This window comes from Gavia stellata, chromosome 1 (assembly GCF_030936135.1).
Source record: "Gavia stellata isolate bGavSte3 chromosome 1, bGavSte3.hap2, whole genome shotgun sequence".
Taxonomy (NCBI): domain Eukaryota; kingdom Metazoa; phylum Chordata; class Aves; order Gaviiformes; family Gaviidae; genus Gavia; species Gavia stellata.
This window is the reverse complement of record NC_082594.1, coordinates 71,877,758-71,904,764: the sequence shown is the minus strand read 5'-3', so window position 1 is coordinate 71,904,764 and position 27,007 is coordinate 71,877,758. Positions and strand designations below refer to the sequence as shown.

The 27,007-nt window shown below is 41.8% G+C and overlaps 1 protein-coding gene across 1 annotated transcript in view; it reads right to left on the bottom strand.

The window, feature by feature from the left end:
• The window catches only part of AFF3 (ALF transcription elongation factor 3), a 287,915-nt gene extending 265,606 nt beyond the window's left edge, over positions 1-22,309 (bottom strand). The window contains exons 1-3 of the mRNA XM_059815224.1: positions 22,266-22,309; positions 20,832-20,952; positions 12,984-13,787 (exon numbers count right to left, since the gene is read on the bottom strand). Coding sequence (XP_059671207.1) covers positions 12,984-13,787; positions 20,832-20,952; positions 22,266-22,309 — 969 coding nt within the window. The remainder of the gene's footprint in view (positions 1-12,983; positions 13,788-20,831; positions 20,953-22,265) is intronic.
• Between the last annotated feature and the right edge of the window lie 4,698 nt (positions 22,310-27,007).

Sequence of the window (27,007 nt, the reverse complement as noted above, 5' to 3'; positions counted from 1 at the left end):
TGGGAAAGGAAGAATACGCAGAGCTGACCTGTCCTCACAGCTCTTGGCATCATTCTGCAGTTTCCCTCTGTCCTGTGCATTTAACTCTCAGCTGCAGTCATGCACCTCAAAAGCCTACCTGAATCAAGACAGTCTAATTTTTAATCTGAGCATATCATGGTTTAATCAATAATTTTTTGTGTGTGCCTACTACTTGTTACTTAATCTGTGAAATACAGTTTGGGGGGGGGGGGGAAATCCAGCCTATAAAACCTGTTGGTGTAAAGATAAGCACTTTATTTAATATCCAATTAAATGTGGTCACCGGAGAAATCACAGCTTATGCAACTTTATCAGAAAAAGATTAATCTATTTCAGGCTTAACCCAAAATGTCATAAAAGAACTCATGAATTTAGATAGGAATCCACTTATTATCCAAAGACATTTTCCTATTGAGTAAGAACAGCTTAAATTGCTGCCTATATTTATACTTGGTTCAATCAAATTTCTGTACTCAGTAGCTGTCATTGATTTTTAGGACAATTATCAAACAAAAATGATGAACAAACTGAAGGAACATTATAGAGTCTCTTTCAACTCCACAGTAATCATTAGAAAATGCACAGCCTGCTCATTGATAACGGTTTAACGGTTCACAGGGTGACATCATCACATTTAAAAGATAGTCACACCCGGAAGGCAGAAGATTTTTTTTTTTAATAGCATTACAATTTGCTATTTTAAAGTTAATTATATTTGCTTGGAGTTTCAAACCACACAGGCTGCACTGAAGTTACTTTGTTCATATTATGTGATCATGCCCAAGACCATGATTTTAAAATAAGGAGGCAAATAGTTGAATTTATTTATTTAAATTAAGCAGACTTTCTTGCCTGTCTAGAAACTGATACTCTTCAGTTCATTAGCTGCATTTCCCATAGGGCCTGCAAAGGCACATTTCATTTCTATACTGTTTGATTTGTCTAGTTGATTTATTTTAAAAAAGTATTCTATATTAAAATTATTGAATAATAACCATTTGTTTTCATCTTTCCACATTAATTATTATCTTTAATAGGACACGCATTTCACAGATAGTACAGAAAACTTGTTCTAGAAAAAATGTGTGTAGGTGTATTGGTAGAAGTAGCAGAGCAGCTGTTAGCTGCTGGGGCGCAGCACTTTTGATTTCTGTCTGCCAGGTCAACCTACAGCAAAGGGTTCAAGTGCAATGGCTAAAAATCAGCACTAAGCAGTGATGTTTAATGGCCTACTTAAAATGAGTTCAGTGATCCAGCCCCATTCCACCAAGTGCAAAAATACCTATCTACAGTCAGTGCATAAAAGGTATCATTTAAAAAAGCTACAAGAGTATAACTCACACCTGGTTACAGCACATTTGCTAAACTGTATCTCTACCTCTATGCTGCAAATTATTTTGCGGTGCTCTACAAATATGCAGCTCATTTCCAAAGTTTGGCATTGATGTCAATTTAGTACAGATTTTGCAAACAATCTGGAGGAACATTCATGTGGACAAGCACCTTCCTGTCACTGAATGAGAAACCTAAGCTTCAAGGAAGAGGTAGTGGAAGTCCATTAGCAGACCAGCCCATGCTCTGAATACACAAAAATCCAGTCTAAGGAAAACAGCAGCTTTACTTTGATAGCCAAGCTCAGAGAAAGGAAGATGGGAGCGGGAAATGCCATCCAGTCCATTTCAAGAGAAATAAATTAGGCCTGCATTTGGGTCTATTTTAGGACAGACAAGAACCCAGCCTGGGCACCGCACCCAGGCAGCAAAGAGCCGAGCAGGTGGGAGTTGCTCCCATGCCGGGCGCTGGCAAAGCTGCTGACCCCGCTGGACCCCTGATGCCAGCAGCAGCTCCCGGAGGCGGCAGAGCCCTGTCCCAGCCCCTGCCCGGCCACGACGCTGGCCGGTGGGGAGCTGCCAGCCCTCTGTGCCTGAGCTTGCTGAGCTACAAAGGCTTCGCTTGGCGGAGATCTGCCGTGAAGCGGCAGCAGCAGGATTTGCTCCTCTGCGAACCTTCAAAGATTTGTGGCAGGTACTTTTTAGTTGAACTTCTTCTGTGTCAGCTCGTCATCCCGTGCTCTTTATATAGCAGCAATTAGCATATCTGAGAAACCCCCATTCGGCGTGTTTTATGGTCTCCTCTCTGTGTATTGAGGTAGTTCTGTAAGTTATGTGCAGGGATATGCCATAATTCCTAATGTACAACTGTCAGGAAATCACTCACGTAGATTTATTCACTGAAGAGTTGGTGAAGAAACTGATTCTGAACAGGGAGCTAAAAACTTTAATTACAAGAGAGAAGAAACCCAGACTGGTCAAGAAGCTCCTTTGATGCTCCAAAGATATGTCCTGAAGTTAACAGATGAACACAGCATAGCATTTCTGAATTGAAATGCCACCTTCTGCCACCGATTGTTATTCTGTATTACTACTATTGCTGATTTTCTTCAAAGTAATAACGATGTCAAAAAACAACCACAAGCATTACATCTCCATTTCTGGAACAAAACAAAGAAAGATTGAAGAAAAAAGACCGTCTTCCCTCAAGCAGTATCTTCTTGACCAAAGGAAGTTCATACAATGTAGAAAAGAAATATTCATCCCCGTCAAACCCTGATCTTGCTACCACTGAACGCAATGGCAAAACTCCTATTAATTTCTAGTGGAGCATGAGTAGTGAATAACTCAGATGGAAGTGGTAAACCATAAGTGACATAATCACTCAGGAACTGTCTGTGCCTCAAGTAACCTAAATGGTAGGAAGAAATACAGCAAAGAACATTAATTCAGAGTTTAGCAAGAAGCCTTTACTTACGCTTCTGTGTAACTTCCATTTCCAGCGCAAAGTTTATGGAAGAGTTTCACATGCTGCTCTGCTACATGGCGAGCTGTAGTGCAAATATCCGAGCACAGAATTGGGAGCTCAGTATCTTCAGTTTCTCTCTCTGCTTTGACACCGATCCACCCTGGCTGTGCTTGCTCCGGGCCTGTGGCCAGCCACGAGCACGTCCAGCCTTAGTCTGGGGACGGGATAAGGTGCACCATGCGGGTGCACCAACCTGTCCTCTACCCCAGCCTCCCACATCATTTTCCAGCTGGTCCCTCAGCCCAGACCACTGGCAAATGGGGCCAAGGGGAGTGCACCTGGTCTGCGGCGTAGCTGCTAGAGGTGCCATCGAGAATGGTGTTACCATCCGCCTGCACCTTGGTTAACTCCTCTGTAACCAGATTTAATATATTCTTTTCAGAGTTGTCATTAATGCTTATGAAGAACTTTGAAACTCCCAAATGGAAGAGATTACAGTAGTAAAAGACACAGCATTTTTGGTTTATTGACGAGAATGCAACCAGGTATTATCAGAAGCTATAAACCCCGGGGGGGGGGGGGGGGGGAAGATCTGCTGTGTTTCAGAAGGTATCAGCTCTGTGCAGAGGCTGTTTCGTTAGAGTGTGAGGTTTTGCCTCTTCCACCTCCCACAGAAGCTACGTCTAGACCCAAGCCCAGCTTTGTGCATATTGCCATACTGCTTATGAGGGGAGATGGGTAATGCATTTTCCTCTCGAGACAGTGATATCACATCTGTGAAGAAGGTGATGGCCACTGCCTAAATTTTTGTCCTCATGGGAGAGGACAAGCTTCTTTAGAAATAACTGCAATCATGCAGTTCAATTCTTTGTCGGGGGTGTCCTCTGGATGTAGGTCCATTCCTATCTGGAAGCAGGAACTGCACAGGAAGGAAGGGTGCTCCCAAAAAGCTTCCTCATGGGAACAAACACACTGCACCAAAAAACTAATGTTTTGGGGCCTGTTCAGCCAACTCTAAGCTACTGAAAGATCTTGCATGCAGACTTTACCATAAATTACGACTGCTCCTTATGGTATTTTTCTAACTGTCAATCTCACATTGCACTTGCTCCTCCCATGAGGACAAAAATTAGACTGTGACTAACTCCTCCTTTTCGGTGGGTTTCTCAAAGCATAATTTCTTTCTTTTCTCTTTAAGCTCCTACGTAATTCTTTTCTCAGACTCATCCACTCTTACGGAGCCCAGCTCATTCTTATGTTCTCTCTATCTATGTATTTTTAACTTTACCTGCATGCTAAATATTTATGATTTGGTGCAAGAAAGACATTCATTGATTTGCTTATGGTATTTTTCAAACTACCCCTCTCGTATGGCACTTGGTCCTCCACGCCATGCCTTTTTTCTAGACAGCATACCTCCGCTCTGGACTGCTACTTCCATGAAATCAGAAATTAGCCAGCTAATATGTTTTCTTGTATCAGATGTCTCTGGTAATATTTTTTCTTGTATCAGATGTCCCTGAGATTGTAATTAAAATCAGAGAAGGCCTCAGAAAATAATGTGTTACTTCCAAATCATGGCCATTCTATACACTTTGTATTAATACTGGTTTTGACCACATTTGTAATCAATAATTTCGCAGTTGTCTTCCCCTTTTCTATTTCAGGTCTAAAGTTGTAGCAGTCACATAAAGCTGTACCTGCCTCTGCATCTGAATGCAGTTGTACAACTAGCTTTAAATAAACACAAAATTTGATTAACAATAGATTACGCTGCTGGTATTTGAATACTAATAATCTGTAGCCTGTGCAAGAAAAACATCTCATTTCAAAATAGTTACAAAGCAGAGAGAGCGTTTTAAATCCCATCTCTCCTTAAACATCTGTTAGTGATAAGAGTTAGCAAGAAATACTCTTGGTTTTCCTCTCTTTCTAGCTACACAAGCCTCCCTTACAGCTATTTGCAGTAAATGCGGAGGAATATGAATAGCAATTTTTGGTTCTGAGAGAAAATGCTGGATCTCAATATTCCTGACCCTGTGGCTCACTGGCCTGAATGCTTTTTGTGTATTTATCTTCTGAATAAAATGTGGTGTAAAGCCACCTCACACAGAGTCTCCATCGCTCAGAGAAACACACTGGTGGGGAGGGAAGAGAGTGAGGCATGTATAAGGGAATTTGGGAAAGGAAATGCTTATCCTAAACCATATAAGAAGCAACCTCAGCCTTTCTGGCATGCTGGTTTTAACTCATGAAGTAAAAAAGGTACCGTATTTCCGAACATGTGATTGTTATATATAAAATACAATTAAGAGATTTGGAACAACATAAATATGTAACGTACACATTTCTTTAGAGATGCATTTTTCTCTAGACAGGCCGGTGCCTGCTTTAATTTGGAAGCTATCCATTTTCATACAAAGTTAACCAAGAGTGACAGGAAATCAGACGCCTACGTTATTTATCTTTTCTGAACTTTAAAAAAAAAAAAAAAAGCCTTCTGTTAATTACTTTTCTAGGAAGCTATTTTGTGATACCACAGGGATAGATCTTCCATATTCAGAAGTGCTACGGAAATGACAACTTTACGATGTGCAGGGTGAATAAAGTATGTTACATGCAGATATTTAAGGGCATATTTGTCTTCACTTACTGTAAGTGACTATGTGACCAACAATAAAGAATTTAACTGCTTCTGGCCTGGCTGGATGCATTTACAACAATTACTGGAGGTCTGACCTCTTTAACCTTATACCTCAAGTGGCACATATACATTATTTATTTAGCTGGAATTAACAGTGATCTGTGAAGCTCACTGTATTTTCCTTTGGTTCTCTTCCTCATCAGTCATAACTGACCCCTGTGAGTATGTTCAGTGGTGACAGTTTCATGTCACTCTGATTCATGAAGGACTGGGGAAAACTACAGAACAAAGCAGTAAAATATTTTTCATGAATATTTAAAAAAAAAATATCCTAAACCACCTTTACATCCTACATGATCCTTTGTAGATTGCCGCAAAGACAAAGAGCAGACAGAAATACTCTACCCTTCTATAATTATTGGAAAGGAGAATGTGAATTGGCATTAATAACTGCACTGCAGGAGCAATGAGGGCTTGGACTCCACACCTGACTGCACACCGATACAACGCTCTAGTGTTGTGCAATGTAAGGTCTGAGAAGCAGAGCGCATCTTAAGTATTTCACTGGTAATCTGAAATCCACAGCAAGCCCACCCTCGCTCTCTGTCCGTACCCTAACCTTTTCCAAGCTCTCTTTTGTTTAAGGAGCCATGAAGCAGATGGGGAGGAGATTCTCAGCCAAAACCTCGTGCTGAGGACAGCTTCTTGTGCTTGCAGGAGCACTGTGCTGCAGCGCACAGCTCCTGCAGCCACGTCTAGAAAAGGACCAGTTTCTCCAACTGCTGAATACCCTTACAGGCCTGGGAGCAATCCATGTTAATGGGGCCAAAGGTGGAAAAGTGATAGCAATGCCACATATCTTCTGAGATGCATTTCACAAAGGAGCTCTACTAGACTACTTTGTTTCTGGTAAGGACGATTTTTATTACATCCAGTTATCATCATCATAAGCACTACAATGGATTCCAAAAAATCAGACAAAATCTGCAATTAACAACTGTTTTTTGTAGTTCTAGAAATCTTACTTTCTTCATCAATAACTTCAGTGCTTACCAAAAGGAACTGAAGAAGCAATTATACAGAGTCATGGACATTTTTACGCATTCACTTTTGTATCAACTCCAGAGCTGATTCATAAACCAAACCATCCACTCGACTGGGGTGGGGGAGTGGCGGGAAGTGAAAGGAAAACACTTTTCTCACAATGAACCATATTCTTACATCCATTGAGCTCTCCTTATCCCAAAAGTGGCTCATTTTCCAAATTTTGAAAAGATGGAAAGACCAATTTTTTCAAAGGGAGGATCTGACTTATGAGAGACCCCAATGAACTGCTCAAAATATTTTTTCAATAAGTGGAAAAAAACAGCCTTGGGGAAAACTTGCAAAAAGGCAGGTGCACACATTAAGGAATTCCCTTAACAATCGTAAGTTTACATCCAGTTTCAAGAGATTTTTCTCTGATGATAGTCATCCTACCAGTGAAATACAATAAGGAACAACAAGTGATTCACCATAGCAACAAATGCATAGCACATACCATATAGTAATCAATCCATACAGAAAAATTTAGACTCTATGTAAATAAATTCTTTATTTTCAAAAAGCTATAGGTACGTTTAGCTAGTGCTTTACCAGAAAAAGATTTTGATATTTAATTCAAAAGGGAAAAGAGACTTGTTTCACTGAGGGTAGAAACAGTAAAACTAGGGAGCTCTAAAAGTCAAGTAAAGGTGTCTAAACAGTATTTTCCTTCTACAAGAGCTGCCATGCAAGAATAACTGGAGAGATTAGGCCCACTGTGTTCAATGAAACTGCCTGCACACACAGTCGCTGTGTGCCTCAGCAACTGCACAACGCAAGAAAGGCAGAGGCTCGTGTCACAATTTGGAAACTATACCAAAAATCCATCTTTGCACATTGTGGTCTCCGCTGCATTTGTTGAGTGTTTCAAACACCACTCTGTCTACTTAATACACTCTTTCTTTGCAGTCCTAGTCTGTTGAACTCTACTACATAAAAACGGGCAGTAATGCACAGCCCTCCCACAGACACACTCGAAGGTCCTGAATAACCCACAACTAGTGGAGATCTTTGCACCATACTGCTCTTGTTCTTCCTGTTTAACGTGGGAAAACATCCTTTATTTGTGGGGAAGGTCAGCGGTACCATTACAGGGATGAATTGAGCTGTTTCTTCTTGTAAATGCAGCTTGCTAACTCATTCCCATGAACACCTGGGAAATAAAACATCTACAACTGGCTCATACTTACAGTACTTACAGTACCCAAGTGCTGTGATTGCTAACTGGCTTTTCCAGCACTGCAATTCTTCAATAAAGTTGATAAATGGAAGAGGGGTATCAACACACTTAATTCTTCCCTTATGTCTCCAGCCTATTTGGGTGCATCCTAGAACGGTGCCGGAAGAAGTCTGGACCTTTTTGCTAATGCATTCAACTTCTCCCTCCATTTTTATCTAAAAGCATCTTCAACTGCTCTTCTATTTTCATTTCTGCCTTTCAGGGACAGAACTGAACACCCCAGGAAGCAGAGAAGAAAAACCTGAATTCAACTCCTAGCCCTGCAACAGTTCAACAGGCTCTGTCAAAGCAAGGAGAAGGTGGTGTTGTGCCTCTGGGGAAAAGCACTTACTCAGATCTCCTCTAAAACCTTTTCCTTCTTCATGAGACACTGCCTCACCTCTACTTTCCTGTAGATCCACATATTCGGTATTTCCAGGGGAAGCATGACAATCTTCCCAATTTAGACTACACTGGAGCTTCTGTTGTCAAATGAGATGTAGCTGCACTTGTTTTTTCACACGTGAACATCCACCTTTAATCTTAAACTGGACTGGAAATACCTGTTATACGTGCTATGCACCAAAGCTCTCCTTAAAAGATTCTGGTTTTGAACAAATGACTGACATTAAGCCCACATTTGGGAGGTTTTTTTCAGAGGGAGGGAAGAAGAGGAGGAAAGAGTTGTGGGGTTTTTTTGCTTTTCATTAATATATGGGGATAGAACTGATAGGCAAAAAAAAGACTGCAGATTTAAAGAACATTTGCTAGTGCATGTGCCAGATGCTGATAGCTATATATAGCCACTCAAACGAGAATGATTGTGGAGAGTATCTTGTCCAGGCAAATAGGAATTTGCCTGAGTAAGACCGGGGGGGGGTGTGTGTGTGTTTGTGTGGAATAAAGATTCAACACTTAATCTATTGTGCATTACTTCTGCTGCAGAAGAAGTTGTGTAAGTACTCCGTGAAGTGGAGTAAGAACATGTCCTCATGATGACCTTATCTGCATTTCATATAAATGTGTTCCCAAATTTAACAGAGCTAAATCTATCCTTTTCACCATTAGACTGTTAGTCATTCTTGAATACAACCTCGATTTCCTTGCTCCATAACCCTTAAAAGAAGTAAGCAAAGGACAATAGATAAGGCTTCTTAAATGTAATAAGAAAGAGGCATGCAGCCTGTAAGATGAAATTCAGAAACAGAACTCAAATATAAAGAACATGATTTGCCACCTTAGGCTTTTCCTATTGTCTCACTCAACAAAATTTTAGAAAAGAGAGGCACTTGATTTACCTACCTCTTTTCCTCTATACCCTCATTATCACATTTCTCTTCCCTTCTATCCAGTACAGTGGGTTTTTACCTACAGCAGTATAATTTCTAAGTAGTTCAAAATGTGAAATAGCAGTACTTGAGATGACGAGCTATCATTTCTACAGAGCAGTATGATAATTTTGGAAGGACTGGGAGGTTGGGTATGGATTCTAATTAACACTGATGAACCTGGCTCCTAAAGATTAAATTCCCAAATGAGTAACTGCTACCTTTCTACACACAGGTCTATCCACGTTATTCTCATTAAAACAATTAAAAAAAAATTATAAGCTTCAGTCTGTGTCAAGATATTGAAGGCTTTCCAAAACTGATTAAAAATATTAAATGAGGTATTGAACTACATTAAAAAGCAACCTTTTTCATGTATTGAAAAGTAATGCTCTGTAATTTGTATTCAAGTGATTTTATTTCCAGTGAATAATAATTGTACTGCAGCCAACTTTGTGCCCTGTTTCTCTGAAAACCTCAAGGGATGTACAGAAGGGGATTTTGTATCCTGCTAAAGACACACACACTTTACATGACATACTGCTTCTTATTCTTCAGTTCTTACAGGGAGGCTTAACTTTGTTTCATTATGTGTTTATTTTTCCACCGATGGTTCCTTCAAACTGGTAAACACAAATGAAAGTGCATAGATATTAGATATGCTGATAGACTCTGGAAAGTACTATAAGCTAAATGCAAGTGCATGGAAGCACAGAACTCAACTTGAATGCATTAGTAAGTGGACTTGCAAATCAGGAGATATATAACAATATGTTCTTGTTTCCTGGTTTTCTCTGTGGAACTTGAAGTTGCCTATAGCCACGTGATGTTCAAAATAAAACTGAAACGTCACACAGAAGTGCTCATCACCTCATGTGCCTCAACTCTGCAGGAGTTGGGGGAATGGTCATTTCTCACCATTCCCTTCTCTACTTGGTCAGGCTAGGCAGCTTCTCCCCTGCTCCCTACACCCCAATTTTTCCTCCTTTGAGTCTCATGTTTTATCTCACACCTACACCCTACACTCACATCTTGGTTCCCCTCTTTGCATCTTTTTCCTTTACAGCCTCCTGCAGTTCAGTTCAGTTAAGCAGTTGTAGAACTTGCCTAGGCCAAGTTGAAAAGTATAGATTTTGGACGATGACATCACTATGAAGACATTTTAAGACCTGAAAGTAGAAAAAAAATGTGTAATGACAAAATAAGGCCTGCAGGCAGAAAGCGAAGGCTATAAAAGTGTTCCAGAGGGTGGTGGTCAGTGGCACGAAGTCCTGCTGGAGGCCAGTCATTAGTGGTGTACCCCACAGTCAATGCTGGGGCAAATACTGTTTAACATCTTCATTAATGACCGGGATGATGGGGCAGAGCGTACCCTCAGCAAGTCTGGAGATGACAGAAAACTGGGAGGAGTGGCTGATACATCAGAGGGTAGTGCTGCCATCCAGAAGGACTTCAACAGGCTGGAGAAATGGCTTGACAGGAGCCTCAAGAAGTTCAACCAGGGGAAACGTAAACTCCTGAATAGGGGGAGGAATAACCCCAGCACCAGTACAGGCTGGGGGCTGATTGGCTGGACATGAGCTCTTCAGGGAAGCACCTGGGGGTCCTGGTGGACAGCACGCTGACCATGGCCACTAGGGATACGAGGTCTTTCCTGTCCATCACCTTAGCACTACCCCGAACAAGAGAGGCCTCATTTTGCCTGCAAATGTTCACAGGACCATGACACCTTTTGTGCTGAGAGCAGCTTCTCTCCCGAATAGAGGACAGTGAACATTTGATGCAAAGGAGAAGTTTTATGATTTTGAAAGCAGCAATTTAAAAAATGCATGGCAATTCTTACAAAACTGTACTAGAAGACATATGATACAAATAACAAGAATGGAAAAACATTTTGAAATAAAAAGAAGTATGATTGAAAACTAAAGGGAGGGTGGATTAGGCAACACGGACTGAAAAAACTTTCAGTCTTGGTCAGTATTTCCCCCTGTAGCAATCCCAGTGCATTACCAATTTAATCTTGTGCCACTTGGGATGAAAATGTTAGAACAAAAGAAATGTCGGGATAAAGGAAAAAAACTGGGCACTTTTATCACCAGGACTCTCAGCCCTCCAACATGACATCCAAAAACTGTCTTGCATTAGCTCAAGTTTCAAACCTCAACAACATCTATAGTGCCTACTATTTTCTTCTGCGTAATATGTCCATCATACTTTATAATCGCCTAGCCCTTTTTTTTAACCTACCAGACAATGTTTTTTGTCCACCTCCTTCAACTTCAGCTATATGATTATATTCTGTTATTAAATACTGTTTCAGAAATACTGCATCCCCCAAAATCTGTAAGAAGTTTGTGAACACTTCAGTAGCTACCCTGCAGGCCTACATAGCCTACATTGCTATCAGTATCTAAGCAAGTTAGTTTAAAGCAATCTCAAATACGTCTACATGTCTAGAAACTGCAGTATAAATTTACCTTTATGCATCAGCATGGATTACATACAACAAATGAAAACTTTCTTTCCTGAGGTAGGCAAATTTGGTATGCAAATGGTAAATCCTGAATTTCAGACAAACAAATGATTGCCTATCAAAACTCCTTTCCAAACTAGTCCTTAGAGAATTGCATACATGTAAAGGGGGAAAATTTGAAAGATGCAGACAATTGCCACAGGCATCTTTAATTCTAACAATACTTCCCACTCGCAGATAGAAGCACAAATCTGAAAGAGGTAATAATAGCTAAATGGATATTGCTATCTATCTCTATTACCTGATCTATCTGCACAATTACAGCAGTTTGTGAATGCTAAATTTTCTTATCAAATCTGGCTTAAGAGCCTAAAATAACCCCCTTCCAGGAACAACATATCACCTCCATGTTGTTTGGAACTGATGGAACTTTAACTTAGAGAAAAACCACATGGGTATAACGCCTAAAAGAGCTGAGAGAAGTAATTGCTTCCAGAGAGATTTCTTTCCCAAACCGAACCAAAGTGGGAATACAAAAGTCAACTCAATTTCTGAAAAACAGGCATTGAGAGGCCAGAGAACTCCACCAAAAATTAGATTTTTCCTCTCCTTTAACAATGCCAGAAACAAAAATGTTAAGATTAAAAACATCTCAAGACACACCACAGCTGTCAAATAAGAGTAAACAATCACCATCTCTGCTCTGAGAAAGTCACAGTGATTCAGGCAAATAGAGTCGTTCAGTCCTATAAATACTATAAATTGTTTAAATCATGGGAGCTCTACACATTTGCACAAGAGGATGATGTGACCATCTTTGTATTGGCATACAGGCCTCTGAATACACCCAAGAAAAAAAAAATCACCCTTCGTTCTGCCAAAACCAACCATTTCCTCCCCATCCAAAAAGCTCATTGCTATATTCTCATCTATTCCACAGATCTCATATTGTTTAAGTAATTTATTTTGATTATGAAACTACTTTGACATCATTGAGGATGGCAGAACTACTTCTGATCACAAGCACTTCATTTAATCATTGTCAAAGAGAAAGAAGTCAACAAAATATGAATGGTTAGAAGTAATACACGCACCTAGCAAAAAAAAAAAAAATTACAAATATCCAGACTTTATATGTGGACACTCAGGAAAAAAAGTCAGTGAAATAATATATACTACTAGAAAATGTGCCATTGTAGGAAGTGTTATGGTCCTGAAGACAGTGAGCATTTCACTGTTGAGATATCTTTCATTACTGTGAGGCTGCTATTTGCAATGTACTACCTCAATGTTAAAAAAAATTCAGCATGCGAACTATTATGTTAAAAATGTGTAAAGCAACAGATGCAATTTGCAGTTCTAAGGCATCATCCATCCATCCAAGGGGTATGTCATAAAAAGCATAAAAAAACTTACCTCTTCTTGCTTAGGAATGCTGAACTTAGCTATCTTTGACTTGGTCCTGGCTGAATCAGGCCTGTTAGAAGGCACTCCCCTATACGACTTGGTCGTCTCTGCTGGTAACTTCAGCTTTGGAGACTCATCAGGAGCCTGGTCTTGACCGTCCATTGGCCTGACATAAGCTGTTGGTTTCTGCTGAACCAGACTGGGCTTCGAAGCAAGAGAGGGCGGGAAGTTTTGGACACAGTGCCCGCCACCGTGCTTTGTTGGCCTCTCTTGCGCTTGAGCTCCTCCTTCCGAGCTACAATTGAGCTTTGCCGGCTGCTGCACTCTGTTGATGTTGTCTCCTAGCGTGGCCCTCAGCGAGCTTTGCTGGGAAGTATTGGAGGAGGAGGAGGAAGAGGTGGGACTCGATGCATAGCGTTTTAGTTTGTCCAGACTGGATTTTTGGTTCGCCAGTTTGAAGTCACCCTTGTGTGACTCCAGCGACCGGTGCCCGTGCTTGCTTGCTCTTTGCTGGCCATCCGAAGCAGCACTGTGCCCGGCCTTCTGCCAACCCATCGTGGCGCTTTTGCTCTGCTGGGCAGGAAGGGCTGCTGGTGTGGAAGAAGTAGTGCTGGAAATGGGAGGAGGAGGTGGTGGTCTGGAGTCTGCAATAAGATGTTCATCGGGCTTGGGGAGAGATGTCTGAGGAACCCCAGGTTTTGGAACCCCAACAAGGTGGCTCTGGTTTGATCGGTCAGTTAACAAGTCTTTCATTTCATCATAGTTGCCCAGCGTATTCTGGATGCGGTTTGAGAGCTCATCCCCCTTGTTAGTCTGCAAAACAAAAATTGAGTGTTCTGCAACAGTCAATGTAAGAAAAACAAAATTCCCTGCATGCTTCTGCTGAAATCCTTATTGAAGTAGCACTGCCTTATTCAGCAGCAGCGTTGAGAGATGAAATCGAAAATCCTTATTGTCTCTGAAGACACTTGTCAACATCTTAAATCTACCCTGAACTGGAAAAGCTATAAAGGGCCTTAGAGTATATAAAAAAAGAAATCTATCACTGGTATCATGCTGTAGTTAAAGTATATTACCTGGAAACTAGAAAATTTATTATTGCAACTACGCAGAATGTTTTGGATTAAACCTGACCATGATAAAACTTTTCCTATAGTCCACTGCAAGCTCTCCTTCAGCCATGGATGAAAACACTGCATTCCTGATTTCCTTCTTTGCCTGCTTAAGTTTTCAGATTGCAGCTGGGAAGCCACACAACATCCAGGGTAAGCACTGCATGAACTCACCAGTCTAAGCCAACCAAATACTCTGAGGTGCCTTGAAGACAGCTCATGTGACAATGGGAAAACTACAGATGATTATGTCCCTTCTTTGAAAATACTCTGACAGGATGCTGGCTCCAGGGAACTCTCCTCTTTGAAAAAAAAAAAAGGTCACCAGAACCCCCCAAATTCTTCACATTGCTCAGTGCTTGCTGTGTGCAGCAGGGGGAACACAGCCACCCTCCCTCCCCTTTAAGATTAATCACTGTCTTTAAAATCATCCATTTACTTCCTGACTGAAGAGGCAGAAGCGCCACAAAGAAATAAAACAAGTGAAGAAAAAATACTGGAAAAGATTGAAAACTCTTGCTTTAAAAAGCCACTGTAAGCAAAAGGGTGTATCATTGGCATTTATGCAGCTGAGATTTTTCTGAACCCTGCCAAGATTCAGGTGTGTAATGTTCTTTGCTTTACGTTTTCAGAAGACAGTAATGAGCCAGTGGTGTTCTCCTTTCTCTCTTCCAGACATGGAGTCTGGATAGGAAAACTCCCATTGGCTTCAGAAGGCCAAGCTTTCATCTCAAGACTCTCTGTTTTAGGGGAAAACAGAAAGAAGGAGAAAAAAGGGAGCAAAGGGAGTGGAGAAGACCCCCTTAAAGTTATATAAAAATACTAAAGATGTAGCAGCAGCACCCGTTACTCTGGAAAATTGGGGGTATTTTTGTTTTTAAGCCTTCCAATAAAACTGAATCACTCAAACAAAAATGTAAGGGAAGCTCCCCTAGTTCAGAATCCTTTATTCAGGGCTTCCTATAAAAAAACCTGAGTCCAAGCAAAAATTCCCTGTAAATGAGTGCAGTGCTTGCCACATGCTAACTTTCAGAGGACTACAGCGGAAGCATTCCTAAGTCAGGTAGTAGAAGCATTCCTGTCTTGCTTTAAACTTTTCCCCTCAGATTTCAAGGACACTACCTTGTAACTACATAAAATACATTACAGCTAGCTTTCTGATATGCATTTGTTACAATGCTGTCTAACAGAGTTGAATATATATATACATATCTCAGGGAAGTGGGAAGGGAAAAACTCAGAAGTGTTGCATCTGAAACATTGCTTTGCAAACTTGGAATAAGATGGCTCAGCCACTACAGCCTGATCTTCTCTCTGCATATGCAGCTGTTGTGTCACAAGGACATTAACCTGCTATGGAAAGAAATACAAACCATTACTTCACAGACAGCAAGTGGCTTAAAAAAAGGATGTTCCTTCGCTTCATAGGAAACACATAGGTGTCCTAAAGAAGAGGAAACTATTAACGAGGCTTCAGAAGTGGGAAGCATCACATACCTCTGAAAAGAAAGGAGGTTGGAGATATACTCATGCATCTCCTGGGGTCAATGAAATGGCTTCTACACTTAGGCATCTCCTTGACCAGCAGAATTACTTTCTGGAAGGTACAGAAAATTTTCCTTTTACCCAGTGGATCTCTTCTATGCTTCCAGTGGATCCTCCACCTCATGTAGCTAGCTTGTAGAGACATGTGCTTCCAGCTTCCCTATAGGGAGGGAGATCTGCCCTTGGGGCTGCACTCAGCCTGATTCCACCAAACTGTGCGTGTGAAGTTTTCTTCCCTGCCAGGAGCATGGCGACAAGGACCATCAAATAGAACAGGGCCCCTGACACCCCCAAGTCTCCTACACCACAGACAGCTTGTGGGGCAGCTCTCTACCTGGCTGCCTCTAGGTCCATCAATGTAAGAGAATTTATGTGCAAATTTTGTCCCTGGGAAGTCCAACTTCCTAACCAGAAGGTCCATTCCTTCTGATGGCTGCTATCTGGACGGGAAGTAAATAAAAGCCTAATTGCAGATTGTCTTCTATATGGATGTGACGTGAAGGTCACACAAAGACACCTCTTATTGACAGATCCCAGATAACCACAGGAATAATTGCAGCAAACCGAGCTAATGCCTGTACTATGGCACATGCCGACAGCCGGTCAGTGTTGTTTATTCCTTCTGGATACACTGGGGACAACTTGAGGTGAGATTTTGTGTTGAGATGAGCTCACCTAGAAGAGTTTACCTTCGTCCTCTTGGGAACAAGATGGGATCTGAGGTAACTTGGTATGAGCTTTAGATGTAACAATTTGTCCTATTATTTGCTCTGAAATATTGCTGGCCTTATTTAATTATCCACATAGGGAAAACATGATCACAAAATGAGTAAGTAGGAAAAGCATTCTGTGCAAACATTTCTAACTTACAGTGCTCTGATATTCTTCTGCAATGCAAGATGTATCCATGCATTTGGAGACTGCAAGATTCAACACTTCTAAAAATAAACCTGATGGTTGCATGGAAGGTCATCAGGATTTTTTTCTTCATTAAAAATACTGATACGGTTAATGAGGCACGGTATTCTGTCCAGGAAATATCCAGAATGAAACTCCTACTTTTTACCCCCTGTAGAAGACATTTTAAGTAAAAGATACTGGATTTCCCGTAATCCTTCATAAAGGGTTGCTATGGATACTTTGAACAGGGTAAGGGGCAACCCGTAGAGTCAGGATTTTTCAGAAAATCTGATGTTACAGGAGTAGCAATACATGTCAAGGTGAGAGAGGACATAAGATTTAAGAGATTTTCAGTCTGCCTTTGATTTTCAGATATGGCCTTCTGAATGGCAAATCCTTTGGCTTTAGCTCATGTTTCTCAACCTGTGCAGAGGAATACTGAATTTAATCAGAGCTTGCAGTGAATGTCTGCTTTAACTTCATTCCCCTCTGGAAACACCTAAAACTTGAACATGATCTTTAAAGACAGTAAGAGTGGGTTTCAGTTTTGCTTTCGCAGAAAGGTTTCCTCTTTTGCAGTCAGCCTCTCTCCACGATAAGATCAAAAAGCCCAAGCCACAGCTCTGCACCCCCACACTGAAGGTTCACAAATGCTTGGATGTGTTCAGACAGCCCAATGGTCCTTTGCCAGCATAGACATGACATTCAGAATACTCCACTGCTGAAGTTTTGGTGTCCAGTGCTGTCAGAATGACCGGCCTTCCCAAGCAGCTGTGACTGTCATGCCAACAGAGCTGTGGGTGAGTTATATGGCTGTCCCGGGCTTTGCCTTTCTCCATGTTTCCTTGACAAAGCCAGCTTCTTTACACATTTGTCCAAAATAGGTACATAGTGTTCAAAGGTAAGCATGGATGGAGCCATTATTCTGATCTCCCTAGATTCGAAGGGGGAAGGGGATGAAACCAGGCTCCCTAGAGATGAACCTAGGGGTGGCGTGCCAATGTTGGGGGCGAAATCAATAGCCCAGCTCAAGAGCATCTACTCCAATGCACGCAGCATGGGCAGCAAACAGGAGGAGCTGGAAGCCGTTGTGCAGCAGGACAGCTATGACGTAGTTGCAATCACAGAAACATGGTGGGACGACTCGCATGACTGGAGTGCTGCAATGGATAGTTATAAGCTCTTCAGGAGGGACAGGCAATAAAGGAGAAGCAGTGGCGTGGCTCTTTTTTTTTTTTGTGGGTGTGTGTGGTGGGGTTTTTTTGGGTTTTTGTTTTTGTTTTTTTGGTTGGACTTGATGATCTTACAGGTCTTTTCCAACCTTAGTGATTCTGTGATTCTGAGGATCCAGGGAACTACAGGCCTGTCAGCCTGACCTCGGTGCCGGGGAAGATTATGGAGAGGTTCATCCTGAGGGCACTCACAGGGCACGTGCAGGACAACCAAGGGATCAGGCCCAGCCAGCACGGGTTCATGAAAGGCAGGTCCTGCTTGACCAACCTGATCTCCTTCTATGACCAGGTGACCCGCCCAGTGGATGAGGGAAAGGCTGTGGATGTTGTCTACCTGGACTTTAGTAAAGCCTTCGACACTCTCTCCCATAGTATTCTCCTGGAGAAGCTGGCGACTCGTGGCTTAGACAGGTGCACTCTTTGCTGAGTAAAAACTCTGGCCCAGAGATTCGTGGTGAATGGAGTGAAATCCAGTTGGCAGCCGGTCACAAGCAGAGTCCCCCAGGGCTCAGTTTTGGGGATGGTCTTGTTTAATATCTTTATTGATGATCCGGATGAGGGGATTGAGTGCTCCCTCAGCAAGTTTGCAGACGACACCACATTGGGTGGGAGTGTTGATCTGCTCGAGGGTCGGAAGGCTCTGCAGAGGGATCTGGACAGGCTGGATCGATGGGCCCAGGCCAATTGGATGAGGTTCAACAAGGCCAAGTGCCGGGTCCTGCACTTGGGTCACAACAACCCCAGACAACGCTACAGGCTTGGGGACGAGTGGCTGGAAAGCTGCCCTGCAGAAAAGGACCTGGGGGTGTTGATTGACAGGCGGCTGAATATGAGCCAGCAGTGTGCCCAGGCGGCCAAGAAGGCCAATGGCATCCTGGCCTGTATCAGAAATGGTGTGGCCAGCAGGAGCAGGGAGGTGATTGTGCCCCTGTACTCGGCGCTGGTGAGGCCGCACCTCGAATACTGTGTTCAGTTTTGGGCCCTTCAGCACAAGAAAGACATTGAGGTGCTGGAGCATGTCCAGAGAAGGGCGACGAAGCTGGTGAGGGGTCTGGAGCACAAGTCTTATGAGGAGCGGCTGAGGGAGCTGGGGTTGTTCAGCCTGGAGAAGAGGAGGCTGAGGGGAGACCTCATCGCTCTCTACAACTACCTGAAAGGGGGTTGCAGAGAGGTGGGTGTTGGTCTCTTCTCCCAAGTGATGAGTGACAGGACAAGAGGAAATGGCCTCAAGTTGTGCCCGGGGAGGTTCAGGCCGGATATTAGGAAAAATGTCTTTACTGAGAGAGTGGTGAAACACTGGAACAGGCTGCCCAGGGAAGTGGTGGAGTCACCATCACTGGAGATGTTCAAGGAATGTGTGGACGAGGCATTGTGGGACATGGTTTAGTGGGCATGGTGGTGTCGGTTGATGGTTGAACTTGATGATCTTACAGGTCTTTTCCAACCTTAGTGATTCTGTGATTCTGTGATACCCACTCAGTATTCTCTCTGCTTCTAGAGACGGCAATGATTTTTCATCCACTCCTATTAAAGTTGATGGAATTATACTGTGGTTGCTTAGAGGTGCCTTCAGACATCGTAACTCAGAAACCACTGGTGTGTCCATGATACATGAAGTCTGTCCCATGACAGTCAGTACACTTGCACACAGGTAATAATCAAAGTGCACAAAACATTCCAACTATACCTCTTCTATAAGTTATTTGAGCTTCAGTATTACCAACTTTAGGTACCACAGACAAAACATTGTCAGGGACCCAGCAAAAGGACAGGGCCTTTTTGTGAGTGGTCTATTTGACTGGACCTACCAAATGGAAAATTATTAAGTTCCCATTGCATCAGAGCCCATCAAAATGCCAAGACACAGCTGACTTAATCTTTTCAGGCTTTTTTCCATGGATTAGCCCTTGATTGGTCTCACAGCAGACTTTTTCAAGTAGAGCCTTGAGGAGTTCAAGACATTCCCATGGTTTCTAAATGCCCTTGTAATGAATCTGAAATTCAGGCAGATGGAGGTCAGCTTCAAGGCAGACAGAGCTGCATTCTATCAAGGGACATGGTTTGAAAGCGGTAGATCTTTCTTTTTTATTAGGGACTAGAAACAAACAAAAATGTGGAAGAACAGCAAGCTAAAAGCTGACCCTGGAGCACAGGCAGAAACATGGAAGCATAGAAGTCAGGTGCAGAAGCCAAGTTCCAGGTCCCAAATAGGACTCCTGAAAAGAGGCACTAAAGCACCTAAAGTATCAAGGACAAGTGATGCTGCATGGAGGGAAAGGCTTCACAACGTGGTGGTTGTAACAGTAACCTGACCAGTACCGGAAGGGCCCCGTAGATGATCCATGGTGATGCTTTGATGCATACAGGCAAAGTCACTGGGTTAGCTGGGGGAGAGGATCAGCCCCTGTGGGATACGGCTCTCTGGTCTTGTTCACAATGGGCTTGGTTTGCAGGCTTCTGGAGGCAGCAATTAAGTGCAGAAAATCCTGCTTGACCCTTCTAGCAGGGGGTGGGGAGAGACGGTTGTGCCTCATCACACTACTGTTACAATGAGGGATAAAACAGGGAGTTGGGACTCCTAAGTTACTTCTGCCTGTGGAGAGGGTAAAACATGTCTGCCAGACAAATTATGTTGGTAATGCTTATAGGAAAAAAAAAAAAACCAAACACCAAGATATTTCATTGCATTAACCTTGGCCAGAACACAATGTTTACTGTATTGCTTGACCTTCACACACAATTCTAACACAATTGTTTTCTCCTGTGTTGCAAAACAGGGCACTGTCACCTTCACCTCCTAGTTTTAATTCCATCTCAAATATTGATAGGATATTTCTAGTTTATTTCATTCTCGTGTGCTGCTGAACATTATAAGCGCTTTCATATATATATATGTATATACATATATATAAAAATCCAATTCTCAATGAACTGTAAATGTTCTCTGCAAATTTTGTGAGGCTAGCACTTGTGGGAAGGTGCTGAAACCTGGACAATGCCTTCTGCAGGCTGAGCTTTTGTACTGTGGAATAAATAAATAAATAGCCACCCAGCTGGGAAGCATCTACCTTGTATGGTTCACTGAAGAGGGAGTAACTCGTGTTAAACGCACCATCCTCCTGCTGGGCTTCCTGATTTCTCCTTTCCCATTCTTTCCTTCGCAGCACGTTTCTATCTGGCTCATAGACACTGCAGCAAAAAAAGAGGAATAGCTTTTCAGGAGTTAAAAATTAGCAGGCAATATATAAACCAGCGTGAATTTAAAAGTGAAGAACTCTGGTTTGCTGACAGATGGCAAAAATAAGCAAGAACATGAATCAGAGGAATGCCAGTCCAAGCAGGCTGGGGAGGCTCAGGTCTCTGGGAATATGCTGGTGCTTTCTTCACACAGAGAATAGATAATTAAATTCTTACAGAAGAATAAAAAAGAAATCACAGGGCAGGATCTAGTCTGTGCAGAACTTCTCTGCTTGAAATGTGACAAAGGAAATATCTAAGCAACTTTGACAAAGACTGAAAGTACTCTTAAGGCAGATGGTAATTACAGCTATGAGTAAATAGAAATTATGAACATATTTCCACTTATGACATATCCTCTGAGTGTTGTATGAGAATGCTCCTTTTTTCACATGGATGTGTTTCTGTAGTGATTCTTTCATTAACTAGCTCCCTAAAGAGCTGTTAAAACTACATGCTGTAGTGGTTTCCACAGTTAGGCTGCTTCTTCTGATCTCTGTTAATCAGCCAAGTCATGAAACTACTACTGAAACAATTCCTCTTCCTGATAGATTTGACACTATCACAACTTCAGAGCATGAATAAATGAATACTGGCACGATAGTGTATGTATGGCTGGTGGAGTGTAGCTGGAGAGAGAATAAAATCACTGCATTACACAACAGTATTAATTTTTAGAAATGAACTAGTCTGGCTCCAAGATAGACATCCAGAAGAAAAAATTTTTTTTTTCTTTTTCAGAATTCTAGTTTAATGCATGACAACATAAACCAGAGAATCCTTTCCCCAAATTTCCCCAACACCACCACAGGCTTGCACATTTCAGTCTGTTATGTTTAATTTTCCTCACAAAGGAAACAAACATGTCTAATAAGGTTTATGTGTTATTTCAGGACAATGTGACGAGTATGCTGATTGCCTGTTTTGCTTAGCTCAGCTAATGCCTTTCTTCTGGCACTGTAAATCTGTAAAGTAGAAATATATATTAATGTCATGTAAGTGTACCGTGTGTTAATAAGAAAAAGGTTGTCTTGCTAACCAGCTTCCCAGTTAGCAAAACATATGTTGCATCGGCTACCCACGTGACGTTACCTAGAATGCCCCAGGCCAGGCAGTAAAAAGGCCAACAGCTATCTGATTCCAATTCAAGACTTGAGAGCTGAAAATACATAGGATATGTTAGACGCTATTAGTATTTAAAAACAATGCCTTAGCAGTCACCAAATGGACACAAACTCTCATGTTGACTTGTTAATGCTGCTAACTCGAACCGCACGGCGGAGTACTCTTCTGACGGGTCCGGGGGCATCTGAGGTCAGATGCCAAATGCCAAGCGGGGCTCTGAAACCTGGGGGTTTATTGTGAACACAGGGTTTCAGTACAGCAGGTTGGACACAGCTTCCAACCACCAGTTTGTTTATTCCACTTACAGATAGTTGAGTTTCTTTGGTTTTTATCCTGTATTTTTCATGAGCAATGCATGTTATTCACACCAACACCTTCTCTTTGAAAGGCAGTGTAATGAGGTGGCAATCGTAGGGGTGGAGTTTTGGGCATGGAAAATGTCTTTCTCCAGGAAGAAGGGGATAGCGAAGGCCTCCCCATGGGGTCCCTGTAGGCAGAGATCATCTGCTGCACACGCTACTGAGGCCAGGAGGCAGAGCAGTTGTCATTTACTGCTATGTGACCAATGGTCCTCAGTTACTACATCATGCTATCTGAGTGTACTCCCACCTGTTAAGACAGGGTAACAACAACCTCTGTGCCTAAAGCAGACTTCCTGCCACCCTGAATAATCATTGTTGGGTTGAGTTTTCCTGCAGTTACAGGGATCTGCAACTCCATCCTCAGCCATGTTTCCTCATCCAGAACCCCTTGACTCTTTGAGACGCTTTGCATTTGGACTCTAGCCTGCAGTCAAATAGAGATGTGCAGCTCCTTTGAGATTAATTGTAACGCCGATCTCTACCTGGTTTCTAGGAAGTAAACAAGTGCAACATTCTTCACTACACCTCATACAAATTTAAAAATGCACCAGTGTGATACTCCTGAAGTGGAGGGACTTTTTTTACCCCTTTATTTGATGGAGGCGTGCAAGTCTCTAATATCCCTTTTCTTGATGGAGACATATTTGATGAACATAGAGATCTCTGAACCACCTTCCTGAACGAGAAGTTCACTGTTGGCAATGCACGACCTGCAATAATTCAGAATGATTATGCAAATGGCAAAACTGTGTGACAATACCTAATATGCCATCTATAAGCAGTAAGTTTGGAAGAGCTACAAGTTGAGAGTTGTATTCCTTTGGTAATACCAGATGGCAAAATCTCTAGCATTTGTGAGGCTGCTCCTTATTTGCATGCACATTGCAACAATCACATTTCCTTGAACGTATGTCACCAAATGTATTTATTTATTTTGGTTCGAGAAGAATGCTGCCAAATGCTATAATAGTCCTTATTGCAAACACTTCAGTTAATGGAAAATTATTCTTTTTAATAGTTTTCTTCCTTCTTTTTTTTCAATTTGGAATTTAAAACAATCCCAAATGTACATGTATCTTTTTAATCGTTTACACCGTGTTTCTTTTCCATAGCTAAGCCATGAAGAACAAGTTCATAGAAATCTCAAGATTTTTTCCTCATTGGGGCATGTGTGCGCATGTGTGTGGTGTATGTATATGTATGTGTTATATGATGCTCACACATCAGTTTGTTTATGAAGAGTTTTGCTAATATGGGCCAAAACGTTGAAACAGTTTTGCAAAATTTGGAAACCAAAGAACGTGCAACCATTCATCTCTCAAAAGTCAGTGTTGTTTATATTTGTTTTATACAGGTCAAACTCCAAAAGGATAAATTTAAATCATTTTTAAGTGGTATATTGTTATTTTTAAAATGCTGCACCTGTTTCAAATTCATGCTTAAAGGACATGAACTGAAGCATGAGTAACAAGTCAAATACCTGCAAAAGTTACATATGAATAAATGTTGTATTATAAAAATTACACTATCTCGAATTTAGCACACTGCTTTAAAAACACTTTGATTTATCTCAGCCCTAAGATCTGCCAAGAGACATACTGGACATGCCAATTAATTATGTCCAAATACCAGTACCTCAGGCTCAAAGCACCTTCAGCACACCATCACCACCACACGGTCACAGCAGCTGGACCTTCTCTGCTTCTTCTTGGATACTTTGAATAATTTACAGATCAGAATGCCAATGGATCACCAAACTTCTCACAGTAGGTATGTTTAATAAATTTTGATCTGTTGTGATGACTTTTGGATGATTACCTTGATGGCTTCCTGCTGTTTGGCCGTGCACTAGGGGAGCATGTCTCCCCATGAGACTGGCCTGAAAAGGACAGCCCAGGTACGCTGGTGCCTGATGGGAGGGTGGCTGTGGCACCAGCCTCCCCACAGTACTGACAGAAATTCTCATAGCTTTCTTCACGCTACTCCTGACATCAGAAGAAACCGCTTCCTCTAGTCCTTAATTAGAAATAGACAGAGATGGCTCAGGGGACAGCCTAGGAGCAGAGCAATAACCTTACCTGAAAAACCTGGGACTGGATTTAATCTCCTACGAAGTCCAAAGAGTTATGTAGTCTCAGGCTAGGCTGAAAGCAATCATATAAAAAGCCTGAAGTTTTAAGTGTTGAAGAGTGTCCTTTTTTTTCTTTCCTTCTTTGTTTTAAAAACATACTATTTCTGACTCAATTTACTTCCCTCAGACATCACTACTTGGAACAACTCAAATAAAAAGGTCTAATCTCCATGATGAACTGGGTGGAGACAATGCACCAACATATTCTCCTGTCCTTCAGTTTTAGGGAACGCCCAACTTTTGCGTTCAGATGAAGATGTCCTTTTCCACAAGCTAAAGCACTGCACCTTCACTGAGGAATTACACACCTTCGCAGACGTATGATGTGCATTAACGATGCTGCTTGACCTTTTCAGAAACCACAAAATTGCCACATCACTAATGGGAGATTCAGGAAGGATACCGTTATTTTGCTACGAGATCACCATCCTTGTAACAGCTGGCATCTTTGAGGCTGTAGAAGACACAGGTAGGTAAATTGAGGGCAAGATTGCTGGTGCTCCCCTTGCCTTGCATCAGTTTATTTTCTGGCAAAGGAAGGGAGCAGAGACTCAGGCTGCCCTACCAGCACAACAGAGGAAGGCGTTACCGCACATACACACACCTGGCAACAATTACTGAACTCGGTATTGTTTGCAGTAACCTGCAATCTCACCTTTGACTTTCCAGACCTTCCAATATAATTTTCCAGTCCAAAGACCTAGTTCATTATTCTCTGAATTATGAGGGCTTTGCAACACCACCCCACACCCTCCTTCTCCCTCCCCACACAAATAAATATTGCGATACATACCTAGCAGGAGTAGCTTGTTTACTTGCAGTTAATGTTTTTAACCCAGGAGGCTGATCCCCTTCACCCCAGCAGCTATGTGTGGCAATTCACACAAAACTTTCAGAACCTGAAGTCTAGACATATTACTAATACAAGCAGAGCTGATGCCTCACACTAACATGTGATGGTTTCTCAAATTGGCAAAAACACAGTTCCCGTGGGCTCCTGGCAGGCCTTTGCTAGGGAAGACCTAGGTACCATTTGGAAGGGCTGAGCTTCTTTCCCAGATTTTGTCGACTTCCTCATTTGTGCCCAAACTGACCCTTCTTCTTCCATAATCAGATTCAGAGTCTCCATACAAAACACTGTCAGACTGCAACACTCATTCCCAGCGTCATGGAAATGACGCCATCCCCAAGCTGGGGGATGTCCCTGAATATCCCCTGGGAGTGTACAAAGCTGATCATGTTCCAAACAAACAAACAAAAAAACCCCAAAACACAGCCCACACCATAAGTGACTAAAAGACATGTGCGTTTCAAGAATAAAACTAGACCTGTGAACAAGTTTTCTGTGAGGACACATATATCTTTGAAATTAAATTTTAGTACACGGTCATTTCTGAATTACAAACGAAGTTGGAACTGCTTCAAAACCATGAGAAACAGGCAATATGTCAAGAAAATAAATTTTAAAATGGTTTACTGATTATTCTCAAGATTTCCCCACAAATTGTAATCTGGCACACAAGTCAATATACTAAATTTCAGGCTGAAGTGAGGACATTTTCTTAAATATTTAATAGTCTAATTCTCCCCTGAATTACCACATTTATGCCAAAGTAGCTAAATAGAGTAACTCATGGGAAAAACTTATACAACACAATAAAAATCAGTCCAACCCTGATGCAGGACAGTGATTACGAAACTGAATTCAGAATGGAAATTGGATTCTGAATTTAAACATGCCGTCATTCCTGTATGTCTGCAATATTTTAAAACACAAAAGGACTAACCAGCCCGAAACCTTGTAAAGGCAATAGCCCCAAACATTTTTTGAAAACAGTCTTAATTCTGACAATTTAATTACAACAATTCAGGTTATTTTGGTTGTTGAATTGCTGTGCTTAACATGGAAGTGCTATCATTTAATGCCTGTTTTCTATTCCACTGTGTCTACAGTTTTCGCTGGCCAATTTCTTGGTATCAGTTCCATTTCCAGCTAAGTATAAACGATGCCTGTTTGGGAACTAATTGCTAATGGGTTATGGGGAGCTCTCAGAGATAGCAGCCTTCATTTTTGAACATTAAATGTTTTCCCTAATGACATTTGAACTATTGGTTTGATTATAACAAAGAGGCTGCCTTTGACAAACAAGTGGCATAATCAGTAAAACACATTCCTAGGTTGCAATCGAAATTTTTTGACTTTTTATCTAGCTTAAACAGCAGAAGTTAATGTGAGGATTTTTACAGTATTTTTTCCCATTTACAAACAGGAATGCCGTGGGGTAAAGCAATTACTCTGATTTACTGTTTTCACTTTGATTGAACATAAAGATGTAGCAGGGTCTCAAAAAAGCAGTAACTTAACAAACTGTGCTCCTATCCATAGACA